We start from the raw sequence: 18030 nt of genomic DNA, 5'->3' as shown, positions 1-18030 counted from the left end.
ACACGGGATCATAGTATGGTATGGGGTGTAAAATTTCCATTACACTCTTGATGTATTCAGCCAATCACAATGCACTGGATAGCTGGCCAATCAACATGCACCTTGCTTTTCAAAATGATGAGCTATGTAAAAATCTACACGTTTCAGAAAGGTGGGCCATAGAGGAGCAACAATAATTTACAATAATGTAACAATGATGTGGAAAAAAAGTTTCTTTTATATTTGTTTTATACCTTTTTTAACCTTAAACATCTCATTACACCAAATACACAAATTACTGTTATTTTTATCATCGTCTTAAGACCCCTTTATTACAAACAACATACATTCTGTCCCTCTTCAATCACGCACACACACACGGTATATACCTAAGCACACACATTCACAACTATCTCTAGCCAAAAACAATGGTCAGCGAATATCATACTCAGGATATGACATCATTCTGTCCAGGCGAACATGGCAGACTGCCATGACGACAAGCTGCCAATGTACCTATTTGAGCCAGACTTCCACAGTTCACAAATGGAGATCAAGCAACAAACATTGCATGTCAGAACTCCAGGTAGAAACACACGGATCTAATATAAGCTTGTAAAAGACCCAAATAAAGGCCTCTGATCACACTAAAAGAAAACCTCTGCAAGTGACAGGATATTGCAGGACGGCTGAAACCTTGGCAAAGTGTGATTGGCAATAGAGAAGTGTGGTAATGGAAAAGACTGCATAACCACAGCACTGTGTGGAGAACACTGACTTATGGTGCTGTGGCTGTTGCCGTCATTGGACATAACAAGGGAAACTATTGCTGTAGCTTTATTTTAAAATGATTTAATGTACTGTGAGACAAGGTGAGTGTGTGTAAGTAATTATGTTTTTCATCATCCCAACTGACACAAATGATGCTCTGACTAGAAGATGCCATAATGAATCTGTCACATCAAGAGAATATATAATTGAGGCTGAAGATGATAAGCCTGATGCATGAGAGAAACGTCATCCAGAAGCTGAAGTAAACAGATATCCAGGTTACTCTACAATTACCATAAAATCATATCTTGAAGTACCACTTTAAAAAAAATTGAGTTAAAGGGTCACAGCTCATTTAAATGCAAAATGAACAATGTGTAAATACTCACAGAGTAAAACTCAAATGTATATCTCAGAGAGTAAGATTAAGTTAGTACCTCAGAGCTTTAAAATTAGAGGAGCTCAGCATAATTGACTTAGGTTTTCTCTGTCTCTTTGTAGCTCAGCCAATGGGATGAGAGGACATGTTTGACTAGGTAGCACTTACTGGCTCAGCCCCTGAGCTCTTGGAGAAGAGGAAGAGAAAACACAAATCCCCTACCGTACTGGCATGTGTTCTTTCATACACATCTTTCCACCCTACACAGATACACAAGCATGACGATGTGTGTGTTAGTTTGTTCATACAGGCAACACTTGGTCATTTAAATGCCAATAGGTTGACTGGACGCAATATTAACATCAGCCAGCTATGGACAAAACTGTGAATGAATGAAGAGTATGATTATACTTAATACCACTTGATTAGAATGGTCAGAAACGAGTATGTATGTGAATTGTTTATATATGATTATTAAAGAATAGGGCTTCAGTTTCTGCCATGCAAGAAGATATGTGAAAACATATTCTTTCACAATCATTTTATATTCAAAGTAAGTGCAATATAACTTATAACAACTATTAGTTCAGTTTTGAATTTTCTTAATATTGCATGCTTAAATGTTGGCCAACATGATACATTTTTACGGAGCGTGACACTAAGAAGAACCGCAAAAGTAATCTGATTCAAATGTGTGCTGATGTAGAAGTTGAGGTTGGTTTTACATGACAACACGTATTTCTAATTCTCTCCTCGGCAAAGAATCACCACAATACATGTCATTTGCATACAGAGACAAGTCCTTGTCATTTACATCACACATTTGCATGATCATCTGTGATCTTCCACAACATCATGCTGTGATCCACACATTTGACAATGGCTTTTACCCACTACAAACAGACACGTGCACTGAGACCATGGAGGGCCAGAATAACAATATTAGTGCTCTGTTAAATTGGGAATACACCTTTCGTTTGCACATTAAATGTTTTTACACAACTGCATGACCCCAGAAAATTAGTTTATAGGGGGAAAACTGCACATCCAACTACATAACAGAGGAAAAAAGCTTGTTCTGTGCATCAGCAGTTTGCTCAGATTTCATCAGTGAAATCAGCATCCCTGATGAGAAAAAACAAGACCTGTCCTACCCCATAGGGCACAGTCAAGCATTTAAACAAAATCACCACACATTACTTTTTGGCCATGTCAGTTTGCATTTTCAACATAAGTCAAACCTATAAAGCTAATGCAGAATGCATGTTTCAAATAACTGACATAACAGAAATAACTGATATGCCTTAACTGTGTTCAGTGGAGTGTTGGGCAATGTTCGATTTTATCTAGGAAATTATATCAATAAAAAAAACCTTGCGACAATATCATAACTTTATCACCAGTAGAGTATCTGTCAGCGGCAATGTAATCATGTAATGGTGATGTAAATAAGAGATCCAATGTGCATTGAGAGAACTTCATTGATTATAATGGAATGTACTTTATAGAATATATATGTCACACCCATAAACTGTTTTGCGTGTTTTAATTCCCCATGTGTTCAGCGTGACCTAGTTTTCCCTCGTGTCTGATTGTGTCATTCTGTTCACCAGTGTTCTATTAATTATCCTCGTTTGCGTTTGTACTTAAGTTCTAGTCTGTTCTATTTTTCCTTTTTCCTTGGAAGATTGTGTTGGATGTTACCTCTCTTAGATGACCTCTTCCCCTGTGGATTTGGAATAAACTACTTTTTCAATTAATCATCTTTGTTGTGCGCTTATGTTCATCCAGCACGTATCATGACAATATTATATGTATGTTCCTCCTCTCATTCTCGTAAATTAAGATGTTCTTTTAACATTGTAGTGTGCTAATCTCAGTCAGACCCTTAATACTTCATTGATGTGTGTGCTCGTCACAAAAAGAGGGTATGTGTGCAACTGTATGTGGAAGACAGAGAGTGTTCCTAGACACATTAGTATAATGTCACTTTGAGTTTGAGCCACCCTGTCTTGAATCCCCTGTTGGACTCTTCAAATGTACCACAACAACCATTTGAAAAAACCAAAAATATCCTTCTTTAAGGCACCATGATGCAGCTTGATGACAAAACTAAGGATCCAAAGATTCCTTGAGGCAAATCTAAATCACTGGCTCCTAACAACTTAAGGCAGTGCAATGCTGTTTCAAAATAAAGGACAATAGAGGGACACTGTCATGCACAAACTTCCCTGTAAGCCTTGTAATAGTCCTTTAGTGTTGATCGTAACATTTTATTGGTATATATCAAGCATGCCGCACAAGCCCTGAAAAGTGAAGCCAAAACGTCTCGATCGCCCCCTGGTGAGTGGTCCTAGTATAGGTCATAAACCCCGCCTCCCCATGTTATTCAATGGGACGCGAGACCAACTAAACAATTAAATTACCCTTCAAATATCTTTTTTCCGAAGCTGTTTTTTGTCATTTACTGTAGTTTGTATCACGCTAATGTAAATTCAAGTGTTCGTTTTTAAAATAAGTTGTTTTTTAGATAGTTATTTAATGCTCTAAAAACGGTGGTGTGACGTCGTGATTGACAGCTGTGATTGACAGCTCTCTGAGCCGAGGAGGCACTGACGGAGCAGACAGAGTTCACAGGAGCAGGACTCCACTTCCAAAACAGTGCAGATTACGGTATGTGCATTCTGCGAGGGAGAGTGAGGGCGGGGCACAGGGGCGGGGCCGTTGATTTCGCGGCTTTAAGGCTTTACTTCCTGCTTGCTACTGCGCATAGCTACTGCGCAGAACTGGTCCCTAGATCGCTATCTGCGCAGGCGCAAGTCCAAGATGTCAGCGCCATATCGGTATTTTGCTGCTCTGTAAGCCAATATGAAGCAAGGTAAGACTTACTTAATCCTAATATTCTTCAGAATTAATGAGAAAACCAGCACAAAAAAGAGCACTTGTTTTATTTTCATTCTGAGTCATGGAAAAACCAACAATGGTAATTAAATTCAGTTGCTTATTTTTTTGTTCTTGGTCCACCAGAAAAAAAGAAAAGAGAAGGATGATAGCAAGACTAAAATAAGCTAACTAGTTTGACCTTGAACCCTGTTTGTGCATGTGCAGACAATGTGCTATTCTGCGCACTGCAGGCATGATAATGTGCCATCATACCATTCCATCATATGCACAGATGCCACACACACACACACACACACACACACACACACACACACACACACACACACACACACACACACACTCTTTTTAACACAGATGATGCTGACACTGACACACATGCCTGGAAGCCTGTACCATATTGGCAAGCGATAAACTCTCACAACATTGACAATATTAGACAGACCAGCTGGGAGAGCAAGAGACATGAAAAAACTCAATCTCATATGTGCCCATATGACCATATGATTATATGTGCCCATGGCAAATGCCCTTCTTTAGTGGCCACGTGATGACCATTTGTACATGACAATGAAATGGACAACTGCAATGCTATGTGGAGGCATACAGGTACACCAACATTCAAAAGTTTGGGCTCTGTCATTTTTTTTAAGACTATTAGATTACAGTTATGATGCTTAGTATTTTGCTGAAATTATTTATTCAGGATTCTTTGCTGAATAGAAAGTGCTTACTCTCACTTTTGGTCAGTATGCATCTATGCTGAAAAAAAAGAATACATTTCTTTAAAGTCTGATTCATATGGAAGCATATGGGTAGCAATATTCAATTTGGAATGTAATATGCAAAATGACAATGCAATATGTAAAATGGCAATGCATTTCTGTATTTACATTTACATTTCCAATACATTTGTGCAACGTTTGGTGCAAAATGAAAATTAAATTACATAATTTTCATTTGCCATTTCACACACTAGTTTTAATATGTAAAATGAATACTAATTTTAACGCTTTATAAGTTGCAAAATTAAAATTAAAATGTATTACAGAAATGATTAGATATGTATAACATGTTCAAGCAAAAACTGTGGCAAAATTATCATTCAAATGCTATTTTTCTTAATTGCATTAACACTCACAGTCAAGACACTTATGATTGCATTTTCATTCAATGTCCCGCAATGAATGTAGCAAAATTCAATGTGCACATTGAAAATGCATTCCGAGCCGATCACGTGTCCGCCCCCTCGTGCCATGTCAATCACTGCGTGAACAAGGCGGGGCTTGCAGAAGGTCAAGAGACTCAAGACTCAAGAAGACGATTCAAGTGAGAGAACATGGACAAGACAGTTGGTCTGTGTACGTTTTGATCATTTCGGTTTATGGCTTCAATATTTCATTCGCCCTTGTGGGCGGAGCTGAAACGCTACTTTCGTCTGATTGGTCGAATCGCTCCACCTTCAACTCGGTCTTTTCATTCTTTCAGGCAGAATAAGAGTCAGTGCGAGTGTGACACTGTAATGTCTGAAACCACCGCTCACTGTTAATTAGCATAATATTTGAATCAGATGTAGCTGGGCACATAATTCGTGCTGCTGAGACCTGCAAATTATTTCTAGGTTGTAGTATTGTATGAATATTGTCCCACTGATAAATACAGTGCAAATAGTTCTGTCTCTTTGGATAAAAGTAATCACATAATCTGACGCAGTAACTGTCATACTTAAAAAAAAATGGTATAGTCTGAACTCCATAAAAAGAAAAATCCTACTGACCCCAAACTTTAGTATTAGGATTAGTGCACAGTTGTAAATTAAGACACAATAAACTTTGACCTCTGGCCTTAAGGTAGCTGTATAGGTCTGTATATGTCTTATTATATTAAGACAATATTTTAATAAATATTTATTAATTTATTACATGTATAATTTTGGTCAATAATAAATACATTTTGTTCTTTGATTTCTTTTTCCCAAAAATGTCCATAAAACTTAAAATTCATGTGAAAAAAAGAAAATAAACTCAGTCATTGTTTTATATTTTAAAATCAACCAGAGAGAACCACATTTATATGTAATTTGGTACAATGATGAGGGCATACATTCACACACAACTGGTGAAATCACTGTAAATCCTGTCAGAGTGACAAATTAAACTGATAAATTTGACAAGTTATCCAAGTCATTCTAGGTCAAAGAGCTGTGTGCTTTTTTTATACCATGTTTATTAGCAAGTAGTTTACTTAATTGTGTGTATGTATGTGTGTACAATCTCAGAGGACGTTCTTCTATTGTTATTGCCACATATAACCAGCTGTGCAGATCCCCCCCTGCCAAATCCCTGGATTACTAGAGGGAGTTTGTGTGAGTGTGTGTGTGTGTGTGTGTGTGTTGGGTGAGAAAGAAAAAGTAAAGAACGAACGAAGGATAAAGCCTCTTAGCAGTCCTCACACATCATAGAAATGCAGACTGAAACTAACCAAATATGACCAGAATTGCAGCAAGCAACTCTTTATTCCCACTGCAGCTGAGTAAGCAAAATCTCACTGACATCAAGGTTTCTCTGGGGTGCTGGTAGAGTCATATCAATTCATTTGTTTACTTATTTTAGGCCTCTGCCACCTAGGTTGATTCGTATAGAAACAGATACACACAACACAAGATTCACATATTGTGTGGAGTGTCAAAACTGATCATCATGATCAAACCCTTTATACTTCATCTTCCCTATAATCCTTCCCTTAAATGCAGTCCAACAGCAACCCCACTTTCTCTGTAACAGACAGCAAACCAATAATCAGATTAAAATCCCACCGCATGTGAAATTATGTAGAGAAGATTAACCAGTGGTCAATGGCTGGTAAATCATCATAGTAGGAAGTTTTCTGGAGACCTTCATATTAACGATCATAATTAAAAAGATGCAAAGTTCCATCTGGATGAATAAAACTCTCATTGGTGCAGTGGTATTCATGCACTTCCCTCTTCCCTCAGGCAACCACAAACACATATGCACTTAGCCCGAAACACATTTCCCCCTTCCTTGAGCAGCTACTATACTGTTATGAAGATCTCGCTGAATTACATTACTAGCTATCAAAATCTCATCGTATTTTTTATTGCCATACAAATATCAGCAACTGCACCAAATGCGACTCTGAATAAAACGGAGGTGCTTTTTTTTCACCTTGAGTATGAGCTCCATTTTCTTTTCAATTAGCCATAAAGTATGCGTATCCAAACCTTTTTGCCTTTTCTTCAGATTTTAAAAAATGTGTTTTCTAAAGGTTAAATAAACTGATCTATTTTTTAAAATATATTTGTGACGAGTGGGGCGGGGCCGAGAACCGTGGGAACGGGGCGAGGCTGGTGGAGTGATTGAGAAATGAGCGACACCTGCACCACTCACCGGTCTCGCGTCCCACGGAGGAGATGGAAGGATATAAAACCGGAGCGACGACAGTGAAGGACGAGAGAGGACCAGGCCTGGGCTTTACTTTATGTTTTGGTTTGGACGGCAGTCGTCCGTGAGGGTCAGTCGCACTGTTTTGTCTTTATTTTATTATTAAAGTCATTTTTATTGTCCGCCAGTTCCCGCCTCCTTCTTCCCAAGAAAGAACTGTGTTACATTGGTGCCGAAACCCGGGAGGAAGGAGGGACGCGCTGCCGAAGATCCCTCGCTGCTGAGGTGAACCCCCAGTGCCATCGAGCAGGCATAGCAGTCGGGCGCCAGGGATGCTCGAGGCGGTGGGCTGGAGTGAGTTGCCGGGGACGAACGAGCTCGCTGCCGGCTGCCCGTGATGTGGAGGGGCGGCTGCCGTCCGTGAGGGGGTGGAGGAGTCGCAGCCGTTTGCCAGGGGGCTGGAGCCTGCTGCCATCCTTGATGGATTCAGGAGGAGCAGGGGACGGGGGACTTCTGCCGGCTGCCCAAAACCGGAGGAGCCGTCGACGTCCACCGGGCGGCGGAGGAGTGTCGTGCCGTCCACCGAGGGCGGTCCAGTGCCACCGCCAGGCACCACGGAAGAGATCACCCAGCTGGTGTAGAGCCGAGCGGTAGTGAGTCTGGGAACCGGATTCTTTTGGGTTTTTTTTCCTGTCGCCCCTCTCTCGTCTCTGTCGCTCCTCATCCTTAAGTTAAGTTTAGGCATTGAGTAGGGATGTAGAATATGGTTATAAAGAAAATGTGATTTAAAGAACTAAAAAACAGCCAATGTGTTCATAATTGGTATGCTAATAAGCAACAGGTTAAAGGAACACTCCACTATTTTTGAAAACATGCTCATTTTCCAACTCCCCTAGAGTTAAACAGTTGAATTTGACCATTATCGAATCCATTCAGCAGATCTCCGAGTCTGGTGGTAGCACTTTTAGCTTAGCTTAGAATAGATCACTGAAGCAAGCATCTTGCTCAAAAATGACCAAAGAGTTTCAATATTTTTTTCCATTTTAAAACTCGACTCTTCTGTAGTTACATCATGTCCTAAGACCGACGGAAAATGAAAAGTTGTGATTTTCTGGGCCGATATGGCTAGGAATTATATTATAAATCCTTTGTAATAATCAGGAAACATTGCTGCCGTACAATGGGTGCAGCAGGCGCAGTGATATTAAGCAGCGCCTGAAAATAGTCTCCAACAACTCGCAATTGCTGCAACTAGTGCTGTCAAAAGACCCGGGACCTCGGTACCAAGTCGGTACTAAAAAAAGAAAATGCTACGGTACCAGGTTTTTTAAAGTACCGGTGGTACTGAGTACCGGTCAACCTGGTTCTTGATGCGCTATCCAAAAGGTGAGCAGATGCACTCTCTTCATAAAAGAGACATGACGACATCAAAAGGAGGAAAAAACTAACAAAACACTTTAAAGACAGACACCCAGATCAAATCAAAGAGTTCAAGCAAGTAAGTTTCATTGTGTTTCCCATACACTGATTTATTTGTGGCGGCCTGCCACAATATCAAAACTGACCGCCACAAATAGATTTTCCAAAAGGCTTTGACTTCGTTGAATAGACATGAGCACTACGTGTGTCAAAGTCGAAACCCAGTGTGGGTGTTTTTATATGAAAGTGAAAAAGTGAAAGTCGTGACATTTGCCAAGTATGTTAACCCATACTCGGAATTGGTGCTCTGCATTTAACCCATCCTAGTGCACACACACAGCAGAGAGAAGTGTATACACCGTGAACACACACCCGGAGCAGAGGGCAGCTATATCCAGCTCCAGGGGAGCAACTGGGGGTTCAGTGCCTTTCTCAAGGGCACTTCAGCCATGGGTATTGAGGGTGGAAGAAAGCACTGTTCATTCACCCCCCCCCCCCCCAACTCCTCCCAGAACCAAGACTCAAACTGGCGACCTTCGGGTAACTAGTCCAAGTCTCTAACCATTAGGCCACAGCTTTCTGAAGGAAACTGGCTGTCTTCAGAAAATTATGGATGTAATTTTTATTTAATTTTGCCTGTAACACCTGAGCAGCATTTGTGAGCGCTGGCTTAGTGCTTATTTGATTACAGCCGTTACCGGAGTAACCTCTCTCATCCGCTCTACAAGCGCCTCCTGCTGGCAGAGAATGAATTTGCACATATGCAGACACAAATAGAGTGCAAGGCATTTTTTAATAAGCGTGTTTTTTGGTTTTGCTTTGGTATCGAAACTGGTACAGAGAACCGTGGATTTTCATTGGTATTAGTACCGAATACTGAAATTTTGTTACCGTGACAACACTAGCTGCAACTACACAAAATAGCTTTGGACTATTTCAGGAGCTGCGTAATATCACTGCGACTGCTGCACCCATGGTTCGGCAGCAAAGTTCCTTGATTATTACACCAGAAAGAGAGTATAGAAAAACATTTCATTTTCAGTCGGTCTTAGTGCATGATGTAACAACAGAAACAGAAAAAATATTGTAACTCTTTGGTCATGTTTGATCGAGATGCTAACGGTCATCAACGGTAATCAGATTCAATGATCTATGCTAAGCTAAGCTAAATGTGCTTCCGCCAGCCCCGGAGATCGGCCGAATGGATTTGAAAATGGTAAAATTCCTCAGTTTAGCTCTAGGGGAGTGGGAAAATTAGCCTATTCTCAAAAATAGTGGCGTCTTCCTTTAATAGTGAAAACTGGTCCCCACACTAAAGTGTTACCTAATAATTGGTTATGAACTGCATTCATTTTTAGATTCATAAGCATAAACAGTTGGAATGTTTAACAGATAGAAATACAGAATGATAGACTTTGTCTCTCTTTTCCTTCATCTCCAACCTGAGAGGTGGTTGCCATGGCTAGGGCTGGAACCATGGCGTTTGTTTTCATGTTGCTGTGTCAACAGATGGCTTCAGTGCTTCAGATGGGCAGAGCGAAAGTTGCTCAATCTCTTTTGCTCTAGATCCAGTCTAAAGCACACACACACACACACACACACACACAAAAACACCTCACAAGCACTGGAATAACCCCTCTGGCCAGTTTTTCAGGTCAGAGGAACTTGATATGAGTGGATTGGGATGTCAATGACCTGGCATGCTGAAAGAGCAAATACCCGGTCTGCTTGGAGACAAGATTCTAGATCAAAGCTTCCAAAATGGGAACTTCTCCCCAAAGCCCAATCTAACACAGGAATATTTAACTAGCACATAGAGGTCACCTCTAAGGGAGAGTCACGTGACTAACATTTCACAGCTCTATAAATTCCCACAGAAGATCCAGTTATTGCAGATTAAATTGAAATGCCTAGTTGAATACTGACACCTACGTTTTTTTTTTTTGCTAATCCAAAAGGTCTTTAAATTCAGAGTCGTTCCATTCCCTGACCACTTTTCTTTGGAGCCAGTTAACTGTCTCCCCTCTGTCAGCCAACCCTCTCTCTTCCTACATTATAATCAAAGACGTTAAAACTATCAGATGAACAGAGAATCAGTTTCTTTTCATAAAAGGTAAAATCATTAAAACAGAGAAGAACAGATAAAGCATGGCTGTCTTTTCGATACAGCTTCCTTTACGGTCTACTGCTTTGTATAATTGAAAGAAAATGTACAGGAGTTGAACTGAACTCAACAGTGTGCTACTGTGAGAAAGGTTTTGGGAGATGAACAGATACTGAAAACTGATGCAATTTAGAAACAGATGGAGGGTTTGGAAAGACATCTGGTAAATATTCTGTATTAAAAGGTACAAGGTCACAAATTTTGCAAGCAAAAAAGGTCCCTTTTCCATTGTCAGTAGTGTAGGAATGCATGAAGCACTGCTTCAAAACAAAGCAGCATACTGTTTCACCCTTACATGAAATTCCAGACTGCACAGATTCCTATTGAAATGAATGGATTTAGCCTGTGAAATTAAGCCGAACAACTGTAAATGTGACCACACCTACAGTATCAAGAATCTACAATGTAGTCTGACAAACTTTGAGAAGAACTGAATGACAAAAACATTACACCCCTATTTTTAATTAGCTTGATTCACACAACCACACACAACGCACCAATATAACCTGTATGTTTACATGCCTGAAACTATCATCCCACACTTATGAAACTATAATTCCCTAAGCGTTTATAATGGAGGCTGCACTTTCTATACCATGATCATGAAACCTCAAATAAACGTTTTGCATAAACTTAAAAAACAAGAACTGAACCATGCTAGTCATAACCTGTGCCAGTTCCATTGAAAAAATGGTGTGAATTTATTCTTGAAATCTAAAAACCACACACGGTGACACATTACATCAACTCCTGTGACTCACTCCCACATGGGGATTCTAAACGGTAAAGACATCCATTAGGAAAAGTCCTTACTTCAGGACTCCCTGGTACAGAGTCTGCAGAATCGTTGCACTTCGCAGCATTTTTGGATCAGCTGACCGCATTACAATCACCGCTGCAGTTATGGCACACAGCCAAAATGCACTTCAATTAAACAGCTAACTAATAAATGGCTATTTATTAGCCTCGTCCTCCTCTCTTTTCCCAGAGAAGCCAACTGACTGTGAAGACATTTAAGATAAAGGGAGAGCAACTAGGTTGCTGAACTGGCACAACTATCGGCAGGAGACCTCGGTAAGGAAATGAGATGGAAGGATTTTCTCTCCTCACACTGACTTTCTATATAGCTCAGGTGTTGGATCAAAGTTCACTGTATTGAAGTTTAAATCCCTTGAAAGCTTGCATTTGCTGTAAACCCCAACTGGAACTGCCGGTTGGGTGGAAATGCCATTTCTACATTCTACTCATATCTCATCAGACTAAATATGCAGATAGCCATCACTTAAAATGACGGTGAGTCCGCTGATGGACTGTTCTTCAAAGACTTCAAGGAAAAGCATTTTTTTCACAATTCAGCCTGACCTCACTGAGAAAAGTGTCTAGAGAGGGGATGGAAGGACATCGCTCATTTTTTCGAAGTACACCTACAGGGCAGACTGAGCTTTGATACAGACACAGATCAAATACAGTTAGAGTTAAATATAGGAGTGGAGACCTTTACACAACTCACCAGTCCTCAAACATACTCTTAAACAGATGAAGGGCTACAGAGGGAACCAGTTGTTAAAGAGACCTTTAAACTAGTTGTGTGATCTGTGTGTTTTTTTTTATGGAATTAGAGTAATATACATGTCTCATATTGATCATGGAACTGCAGAATATCTTTATGCCCATGAGATAATGAGCTGACCACAAACAATAATCAACATAAATATGCTGTACTACAGTTAATCGTTTAAGTAATGTAACAATATTAATATTTTTGGTCAGGGGTCAGGACCAGTGGACAAAATATAACATTTAGTAATATTGCCAGAAAAGTTTAATTAAAAATTATTATACCTATATAATAATAATATAATATAATTATATAATTATACCTCAGAGCAATAACCACAAGGCTACTGGCGTTGACGATTATTAATGTTAAACACATTTGTTATGCTTTATATTTTTGAGGAAGCTGCTCTTTCTTCAGGATTCTTTTATGAATAGTATGTTTAAATGAACAGCATTTATTTGACATAGAATTTTTCTTAATGTAAAAGTTTTTGATGTCACCTGATCAATTTAATTAGTCTTTGCTGAATAAATGTATTTTAAAAACCTTACTGATCTTGTTAGTGTTTACTGTGGAAAGTCTTTTCCTTGTACGAGGGACTTAAGACATTTTTTCCACACATTAATTCTTTCACCACCAGAATTTTTGCAAAAAGTTGCCAGCGACCGCCAGTGATTTTGATGATTTTCACTCAAATTTGATGGCCTCAAAATACAGTATATTTTGCTGTATGAATATTTGAATAGGCAATACACCAAAATAAAGATCAGAGCTTCTGCTTTTGAAAAAATCAAGTCAGGAATCTTGGTGTGATTCTGGAGACAGACCTTAGTTTCAGTAGTCATGTCAAAGCAGTAACTAAATCAGCATACTATCATCTCAAAAACATTGCAAGAATTAGATGTTTTGTTTCAAGTCAAGACTTGGAGAAACTAGTTCATGCATTTATCACCAGCAGGGTGGATTACTGTAATGGGCTCCTCACTGGCCTTCCCAAAAAGACCATTAGACCGCTGCAGCTCATCCAGAACGCTGCTGCAAGGATTCTGACTAGAACCAGAAAATCGGAGCATATCACACCAGTCCCCAGGTCCTTATACTGGCTTCCAGTTACATTTAGGATTGATTTTAAAGTACTTTTACTCGTATATAAGTCACTAAATGACCTAGGACCGAAATATATTTCAGATATGTTCACTGAATAACAGAACCTAACAGACCACTCAGATCATTAGGATCAAGTCAGTTAGAAATACCAAGGGTTCACACAAAACAAGGGGAGTCCGCCTTTAGTTACTATGCCGCCTGCAGTTGGAATCAGCTTCCAGAAGAGATCAGAAGTGCTAAAATACTAGTCACATTTAATCTAGACTGAAACTCATCTGTTTAGCTGTGCATTTATTGAATGAGCACTGTGCAATGTCCGAACTGATTGCACTATATTTTCACTGTTTTTTTATTTTATTTTATGTAAAATCATTTTCTGTTTTAAATTCATTTTAAATAAGTAATATTTTTTAATAATTTTAAAAGTTTTAAAATTGCTTGTTTTATTCTTGTTATTATTTTTCTTCATTATTATTTTCCTTTCTTTTATGTAAAGCACTTTGAATTACCATTGTCTACGAAATGTGCTATATAAATAAACTTGCCTTGCCTTGCCTAGCTTAAAGCACTCTCTTTTTAAATCAACCCTTTAATATAGGTAGGTTTCAGAAAAATGCATAATTCTGAGCCATTTTTTTTTATCAAAAACTACATCTGGATAATATTCAGTACAATTATCAAAGCATAAATCCAGTAAATTGCTTCCATCAATACCTCCAAAGCTTGCACAGACATATACCTGCACTTCCTGGACCAATATGTTACCCCGTGACATTATGCAGATTTCATTTATATTCATTTATAACTCGTTGGGAAAGAGTTAATATCTACAGGGTAATTTGTTGACTGATTTCTTCATCTGCTCCGATAGAAAGAAGCTCTTTCATTTTGGCATTTAATTTTTTTTATGCATTGATTTGCTGCAGAAGGCATTTATTCACCCCCCCTGGAGCCGTGTGAGGCATGTTTTAATATGGATGGATGCGCTTTATTTGACTACTTTTGGACTGCTGAACAAAAACAAACGCCCATGCCATTATAAAGCTTGGAAGAGCAAGGACAATTTATTATTTAACTCATATTGGATTTGTCTGTAAGAAGAAAGTCACCTAGGTTGCCTTGGGGGTGAGTAAAACATGGGCTAATTTTCATTTTTGGGTGAACTAACCCTTTAATGTTAGCAATATGGATAAAAACATTCATACAGCTAATGCATGTGAGAATAACAGACAGTTGCCGGAAAAAGTAATCTGTCAATTTAACAGGTATCAAGGTGCCTCTTAAATATAAAATCAGTGCAGATAGGCAATAAGTGAGTCACATTTTCAGCAAAAATCTTGCCGTTTAAGACAGCCCTTTAAAAAATACTCTCATTTACACTGATTAGCTAAGAAAAAAGAAGTGCAAATTTGGTTCCATGAGAGAAACCCCAGAAGAGACAATAGACTGAAGCCTGCAGTGTGTAATACTCACTGCAGAGCAGATTTTCTGGGAGGAGAGAGAAAGTGTGTGGTTGTTACACAAGAACCTGTGTCCCCTGACACTCTCACTCCCACATGTTCACTAACAAGTAGCCAGGCCATGATATTATGCCCACACACACTCGCATTGCCTAAAAATACTCTTTCACATGTATAAACATCCATAGAGCTCTGAAAACACGTGTTTGTATATACAAACCCTCCTACATATGTTTCTACATCGTATTGTCTCAAAACAAATTGAATTTTGCTCCAGATTGTACTCACCCCTTGCCTGCAGGCCTGTTCGTTGAGCGCCCTGACCCAGGCTCTCTGCCAGTGCTCTCTGAATGACTTGAATGCAAAAAGCGAGGACAAAAGACCTTTGACACCCGCTTCAGTGTCACTCCCTGCTCCGTCTCGCCCCAGCCTCAGCCTGAGGAGGGAACCCCACACGCCGCCCGTCAGTGTCTGGTGGGTGAGACTCAAGGGCAGCTGCCATGGGGTCTCCCTCTTGCCTTGGACCCTCGTGCACCACCTAAGGCGATGCAACGGCAGTGAGAACTGAATGAGCCAGGCTAATACAACCAGCAGCGAGGCGCAGAAGAGCGCCACCTGAACCAGCCAGCTAAAGTCCTGAAAAGTCGTCATCTCCCTAATCACTGTTCACTTAAGTCTCATGTTTGTGAAAGGTTGAAAATCTTGAGTCACGAAGGTTGGAACTCTGGGGAAAGGGCGAGAGAAACAGAGAGTAAGTGGAATGGAATAGCCATGCAGCAAAGACAAAATATGTTAACAACATCTTAAAGGGACGGTTGACTCAAAAATCTAAATTCTGTCATCATTTACTCAACCCGTAAGGGGCCATTCATACAGAATGCATCTTGCTTTTAAAAATGAGAGATGTGAGACAGGGGAGACAATAAAAACACAAGGTCCAGAGATGTGTTTTTATCATGCACATCCGTTTAGCATGTTAATGCAGAAAAACAACCGAAAAGGAAAACACAGTGGAATGCAAAAATGTGTTTGTGAACAGCCCCGAAGATCTTTTTTCTTTCAAAAAAAGAGCTGTTAGACAGCATGTTTGGGAGTCACTGATAGCAGGGATGGTTCACACTACACAGAGCAGTGGAAAGAAAAAAAGGCAAGGTCTCAAGAAAAAAATGTGAACTTTTTTTTTAACTTGAGCACCTCTCGCTATTGTCAAATTTGTGCATCCAGTGCATGATTAAATAGAAAAACAACTGAAAACAGTGCAGTTGAACGCAAAAACGTATTCTGTGTGAATGGTACCTTTCTTGATTGCTGTTCTATTTTTATGTTCCAAGGAAAAAAGAAAGTCATATGTGTTTGGAACAACTTAAGGGTAAAAAAATTATGATAATTCTTTTTTGTGAACTGTACTTTTAAATAAAAGGTTAAATTCATGAAAATCAGCTATGGTTTCTTTTCTATTTACATATATATTGTATTATTGGCCAATGTTTTCCTACCAAACAAGAAGTAAAGCCAGCTTACCTAAAAAATATAGTATTTATTTCACAACACCACACTTACTGCTGCTGTATTTGCTTATTGTGCTGTAAAATCGTAATAAACGTATGTATACTATATATATGTACACACACACACACACACGACAGTGGCCTAATCTGACTGTAGTTACAACTTTAACCATTTGCGCCCAAATTATGGTTACCATAGTAACCTTTTTGCAAAGGTTGCAAAGACGTGTTCTTATCAAAGATATTTACAATGTTTCGTGTTAGTATTACAAACTGTGTTTAAAAGTTTTAGCAGTTAAGCAAACTGACTAAGCATTTCGGTGAAAGTGTGACATTCAATGCCTGTCCTGAAACCGGAGAAGTGCGCAACTTCTTCCAGAAAACTCAGATCGGTCGCAGAATCTAGTCCTGTGTGAAGACTGTCTCATACGAACCCGTTCCGATTCTGTCACATTACTGACAGTCCAGGGTTTTCTGGGTCAGTGCAGCACTGCAAAGTCGAAATAGCTAAACATGACCCATCTAGCGATTCCTTTAAATTCCCTTCGTCTTGACAGCTAATCTAAGATTGTATGCAATAATGGTGTTCATATCAAATTATGCATGTTTACGGCCCCCTCACTGCTCACCAAGCTGTGTTTCAAAGCTTAGTAAGCTGCCTAACTAGACAGCATTTTTGGACAACTGACTCAGATCAGTCAGTCCAGCTGACTCGGAACAAGCCTACGATGAACAAAAATGCGGGACGCGCATATATGACGCCGAGTGCATATCTAGTATTAAAAAACAAAAGACAGAAAGGAAAAATTACCGATCAGATGAGAAACACCGTCTTTGGACGCTGACTAGCTACAGATCGCCAGCTCAATGGCTACATCATGTCTTCGTAATTTCAGCACCAGTCTTCAGGTCCGAGCATCTTCTACGATCAAACCTGAATTGATCGGTACATGGCCTCCGTTTCGTGAATCTTTAGAGTGCTACATAAAACCACACATTTATAATATCCTGCGCTGTCAACTCAAGAGAAAATGTGCCCCCTCCCACCGTCGGTGTTGGATGGTCTGTAATGGTAATGCGCAGGAACAGAACAGTCGAGCTGTCAAATAGTGTAGCAACACAAACTCACACGGCGCAAGCACTACACGTATTTAAAGAGACACCCACACCCGCTTGATCTATCAAAACTGCGCATGCGCAGTGCGCACATTCCCTGCCTGCGCGCCACAAGCGCATTCGCTGTCGCTGATGTTTATGAAGATTTACAATATGTCACAAACATAATAATGATATGTTCCTTTTGTCATCACTTTTATGATACAAGTATCCATTTATTTTGTGTTTTGGGCTAATTTTTCTAATTCTATATTAGCCAAG

At 39.6% G+C, this 18030-nt stretch overlaps 1 protein-coding gene across 6 annotated transcripts in view; it reads right to left on the bottom strand.

The window, feature by feature from the left end:
• The window catches only part of c2cd2l (c2cd2 like), a 34110-nt gene extending 16320 nt beyond the window's left edge, over positions 1 to 17790 (bottom strand). For all 6 annotated transcript variants that reach the window (XM_059550730.1, XM_059550732.1, XM_059550734.1 and 3 more), the window contains exons 1-2: positions 17465 to 17790; positions 15434 to 15869 (exon numbers count right to left, since the gene is read on the bottom strand). In XM_059550730.1, the coding sequence (XP_059406713.1) occupies positions 15434 to 15796 (363 nt within the window). In that variant the 5' untranslated portion in view covers positions 15797 to 15869; positions 17465 to 17790. The remainder of the gene's footprint in view (positions 1 to 15433; positions 15870 to 17464) is intronic.
• Positions 17791 to 18030: the final 240 nt, after the last annotated feature.

This window comes from Carassius carassius, chromosome 5 (genome assembly GCF_963082965.1).
Source record: "Carassius carassius chromosome 5, fCarCar2.1, whole genome shotgun sequence".
Lineage (NCBI taxonomy): Eukaryota > Metazoa > Chordata > Actinopteri > Cypriniformes > Cyprinidae > Carassius > Carassius carassius.
The sequence above is the reverse complement of the archived record's forward strand: the minus strand, read 5'-3'. Positions and strand labels throughout refer to the sequence as shown.